At 31.1% G+C, this 5237-nt stretch overlaps 1 protein-coding gene across 1 annotated transcript; it reads left to right on the top strand.

Moving 5' to 3' along the window:
• Window positions 1-2128: 2128 nt before the first annotated feature.
• On the top strand, window positions 2129-4534 carry LOC133799534 (equilibrative nucleotide transporter 3-like). The gene is made up of 9 exons (XM_062237543.1): window positions 2129-2173; window positions 2287-2391; window positions 2716-2871; window positions 2955-3098; window positions 3191-3296; window positions 3446-3618; window positions 3720-3865; window positions 4077-4335; window positions 4424-4534. The coding sequence occupies exons 1-9, from the start codon at window positions 2129-2131 to the stop codon at window positions 4532-4534; spliced, it is 1245 nt and encodes a 414-aa protein (XP_062093527.1).
• The last annotated feature ends 703 nt before the right edge of the window (window positions 4535-5237 follow it).

Genomic DNA, 5237 nt, shown 5'->3' with positions numbered 1-5237 from the left:
TATAAATATGATTATATGTTAAAGAATAAGTTAGTTCTAAGATTAGTGAGTGCACATGATTTACACTGACTTGTCAATCTACTATATGATCTACTTACACATTGTAGTGTTATGTTCTTTCCAGAATATTAGCAAATTAGATAAGATCGGATGTATTTGTTACATCAGACTGGACTGATATTGACAGTTGATAGGATAAGTAAACACACCGTTATTATCTATTCTAGTCATATCATATAGTTGACCATAGGTCAATTCAATCTCAATTTTGAGTGGTTAGTATTATAACTGATTGTATTATTTGAGTCCTTTGACTTGTTCGCTACCAGTTACCCTATGGACTAGCCCATACTTACATCTTGGGAACTCGGTAGTATAATTGAGTGGGAGTGTTAATCATAGATATGAACATCTATAGCTTCTGATGAAGAAGTGAAACGATGGTTTCCTTTTAGTTTGGTTCAAGGTGCTAATTGATAGAGATCTCATTTCAGTAATTAATGTTAGTTTACTGAAATATCATTGACACGGAACTAAGTGTTTTAAGGATAAAATACAATGAGGGGTAAAACAGTATTTTAGTCTCATCTCATTGTAGATTGTCTATAAAAGATTAAATGACAATTATGGTTGTAACAGTGGATAATTAGTAGTGTATCTATATTTGTTATAGAGCATTCTATGAATTCAAGAGTGCAATTTCCAAGTCTTTAGTGGAGTCACGAGAAATTAATAAGTTAGTAAATTTATTTGTTAGATTTATGATAACTTATTGGAGCTTGATTTCATAGGCTCATGGTTCTCATTGTACCTTGAATAAAATCATCTAGACATTCTCAATTAATTGATTTAATTATCAATTAGAATTATCAAAGTTGACCAAGTCAATTTTGGATAGTTTCATAGAGTTATAAGAGAATATAAATTATAGCATATTTATTAATTAAGATAAATTGGTATCTAAATTAATAAATAACTTTAAATCAAGGTTCAAATTATAAATAATTAATTTGATAAATGATTTAAATCATTATTTAATTAATTAAATCAATAGAAAATAATACATGTTTTGTTTTTAGGCCAATATGCTTATAATCAAATGGAAAATTCACAAGCCTAAAGCACATGATAATTTCGACCTAGGCGGATTATTGACTATTATTTTATTGATTTTTTAATTAAATAAATTACCTAAGTAAGACTATAAAATGAGTGTTAAGAGAGAAGTCAAAACACAAGATAGAAACACAAGTTTCTGATAGGTTTTATATTCTCTCTAAATATAAGTCATTTCTAAGCGTTGAATATATTTTGGAAAACTGTGAAGATAATTGAATACTCTGCGACAGAAAGGATACAAGGGTTAAAGAAACTAAAGTAAGAACTATTTAATTTCGCTGCGTATAATGTAAGTATTATTATCATTATTTCTCTTTAAATTCAATTTTAGAAACATGTTCTAGCTTATTTCATATTAATTTCTTTAATATTAAATCTACATGAAAATAAATAAAGATCATGCATAAATTTTCCAACAATTTAGTTAGGTAGGAGGTCAGTTTAGCTCTTTCTCTCTATAAATACTTGGGTTGTATTCTATGTTCAGTTAATACAGAAATCAATTCTTTCAATATTCTCTACATTCTAAAATATGATTTTGGATTTTCAAAATCTAATTTTTGAATAATAACAAACATATATCAAAATCAAATCCATAAAATAAAATAACAAAAACTAAAATATTATAAGAGATATTTTTTGGTAAAAAACTGTACTAAAGTAAATTACTATTTCGGCGATTGGTGAGCCAACTGTACAATACCACATATTTTATTAAATTGGAAAATAAAATATTTTCTTTTAGGTATTTCTCATACTGTAACAAGTTTCAAATAATTGTTGGATTTGTTTACTTTCAAGGCCCTAATTTTGTGGGATTTTATAGCTGTTTGAATTCGAATGAATTAATAAATAATGATTGTTAGCTGTTTGCATTGGAATTAATTAATAGAGAATGAATCTAATTAAAAGTCAAAGGAATTTCCAAACTGATAGAATCAAAGTGTGGGGCTGATACTGATATATATTTATATACGTATAGTGAAGAAAAGTCGTAGAATTTCAAAACATGACGAAGACTGTGGATGAAACCGGGGATTCGTTCAGGCATCAGGTTATTGATCTACTTTACATCAAAATGTAATTTTATTTAATTTTTATTTTTATTCTTATTATTATTATTTTTTTTTGTTTGTTTTGATATTTGCTTAAATCATGTGAAATCAGGGAAAGAATACAGCCATAGTAGTATGTTGGTTTCTGGGACTGGGCTCTCTTGTGGCGTGGAACAGTATGCTGACCATTGGAGATTACTACTATGCATTATTCCCGGTGATCAACTCTTTATCAACATTGTCCTATTTGTTATTGCTATTATCTCATAGCTATAAGAGTGATCCTGAGGTCGAGAGTTCTAGCCTCTCTCACCCCATTTCTTTTTGGGATACATAAGAATTAGTCAGTCTTTTCATTTTTGTTGGAATATGTAGTTTTCTAGCTAGTTGGTCTTTTCATAGCTAAGGGAGTAATTTTACATGAGGATTTTTTTAGATGCTAGGGCAGTTGGGATATACATCGAACATGTTAAAAACCACATTTGTATATTTGGAAATGTAAATAGTTACTAAAATCTTTTGATGTTTATTACTATGGAAGGATTACCATCCTTCTAGGGTGCTTACTCTTGTCTATCAACCGTTCGCTCTTGGAACAATGATACTACTAGCATACAATGAAGCCAAGATTGACACTAGAAAGCGCAATTTGTGTGGATACACTCTCTTCTTCGCAAGTACCTTGCTGCTCATAGTTGTAAGTTTCTAAATATTCTCTTTCACTTCATTTGTATAAAATTGTTAGTGTAATTTGGACTAATTTACCTAAATATATAATAGGTTGACTTGGTCACATATGGCAAGGGAGGATTGGGACCTTATATAGGCATATGTGGACTTGTAGCTGCTTTTGGGGTGGCAGATGCCCATGTTCAAGGTGGAATGGTTGGAGACTTGGCTTTTATGCTCCCTGAATTCATGCAGGTTAATTTTCTTTAATTTATTTATACTTTTATTTTTACAATTACTATGGTTAATAAGATTTATGTGTACAATTTTGAATAATGTGTTAATAGTCCTTCTTCGCTGGCTTGGCTGCATCAGGCGTTTTAACATCTGGTTTGAGGCTAGTCACTAGAGCGGCCTTTGACAAAACTGACCATGGTCTTCGAAAGGGTACTTGTAAGTAAAATTTCTTCTTAGTCTATTATTATTGCAGAGAATGTCCATAATTTTTTTGTTTGGCTGAAGGGATGTTTTTTTTATATTGACATGAATTATAACTAGGCCTTTTTGAACATTGGTTTGTTTGCATTATTGGTCTTATGCAGTGTTATTTCTTGCAATCTCTGCATTGTTCGAGTTCATATGCATTTTACTCTATGCATTTATCTTTCCAAAGCTACCAATAGTGAAACACTTCCGGAGTAAAGCAGCTTCACAAGGATCAAAAACCGTGAAAGCTGATCTCGCGGCCGCCGGTGTCCAAACACAAGAAGGCCAAGTAACGATGCTAGCCACTTTCTTGAATCCAACACCTTGTTGGGAATATTTTTTTTTTTTATATATACAAGCTAACTCATATATGTATATATGTATGACTAGGTTGATGAAGTAAGGATGACCAACAAGCAATTACTACTAGAGAACATCGATTATGCTATTGGTTTGTACCTGATTTATATCCTCACATTGTCCATCTTTCCCGGTTTCCTCTATGAAAATACAGGAAAACACCAGTTGGGCTCATGGTAATATTTTTAGTGCTTTCTTTCACATATCACTAAATTCTATGAACTATATTTTTCTATTGATCTTATGCTAGCTAACATCTCCCATGGTACCTATATATATAGGTACTACTACAAAATGTTTTAGTTATAGTATGTAACACTATTTGCAATGCTGCTACGTGATACACTTGGCTGATAAATAGTGTTTGTTGATATTTCCTATTGGCAGGTATCCACTAGTATTGATGGCAATGTACAATCTATTGGATTTTATATCAAGATACACTCCCCTTGTGAAGTGCTTAAATATTGAATCAAGAAAGGGTCTCATGGTGGCGATTCTTGCTCGTTTCTTGTTCATCCCAGCATTCTACTTCACAGCCAAATATGGTGATCAAGGATGGATGATCTTGCTTACTTCACTATTAGGGTTAACCAATGGTCATCTCACTGTTTGTGTTCTTACAGCTGCACCAAAAGGTTACAAGGTTAGTGACGAAATTCACTTGTGTTGTTACTAATTTGTATTGGTGTTGAATGTGAATATTTATTGATATTTTTCTTGAACTTTTGCAGGGTCCTGAGCAAAATGCCCTAGGTAATATCCTAGTGGTGTTTCTTCTTGCAGGCATATTTTCAGGTGTTTCTGCTGATTGGTTGTGGCTCATTGGTAATAGCTCATTTTAAGGAAACATTAGTGTTATGTTTGCAATTGTAAAGCAAGTCAACTTTTGATACATTAGAATTAGATATGATGTATGTTTTTTGATTTATTAATTAATTATTTTCAGGAGTGGGCGTGCGGTGGTCCCCACTTATTTTTCTTTTCCATTTTAAAATTTAAATATTTCTAAGTTTATTTTCATTCAAGTTTTATAAAAATATATTTTTTTTAATAATATCTTTAGAGTTATTACCACTACAGGAAACAGGGTTTCTATCGTGGGCAAACCAATACCGACAACCTAGTATTAGTTTTTTGGGTTTTACTTATGTTTTTTATTTTTTAATTTTTAAGATAAAAAATGTAAAATAATAAAAACTAAAAAAAAAGGTCGGTCGGTTCGGGTACACCCGAAGCCACTATATTCCACAACTCGAACCCGACAAGACTCTTTGGTCATGTTTAACTTGATCTGACCCGAAATAATGGATTGCGTCTTTTTCTCGAGTTTTTCGGGTGCCGGTCGGACGAGTCTTGCAAGTCTTCAAGTTTTCGAGTGAAGATGTGCAACCCTAACCCATCTAAATATGATAAATAAATTAAAAAAGAAAATTAATAAATTATATTTAACACTCTTTTTCATTGTTTTCTAATAGCGTTAGTTTTAAAGATATCTAAATAAGATAAATAAATTAAAAATGAAAAGTAATCAATGAGTCATAATAA

The sequence above is a fragment of the Humulus lupulus genome, chromosome 9, assembly GCF_963169125.1.
Source record: "Humulus lupulus chromosome 9, drHumLupu1.1, whole genome shotgun sequence".
NCBI lineage: Eukaryota > Viridiplantae > Streptophyta > Magnoliopsida > Rosales > Cannabaceae > Humulus > Humulus lupulus.
The sequence above is the reverse complement of the archived record's forward strand: the minus strand, read 5'-3'. Positions and strand labels throughout refer to the sequence as shown.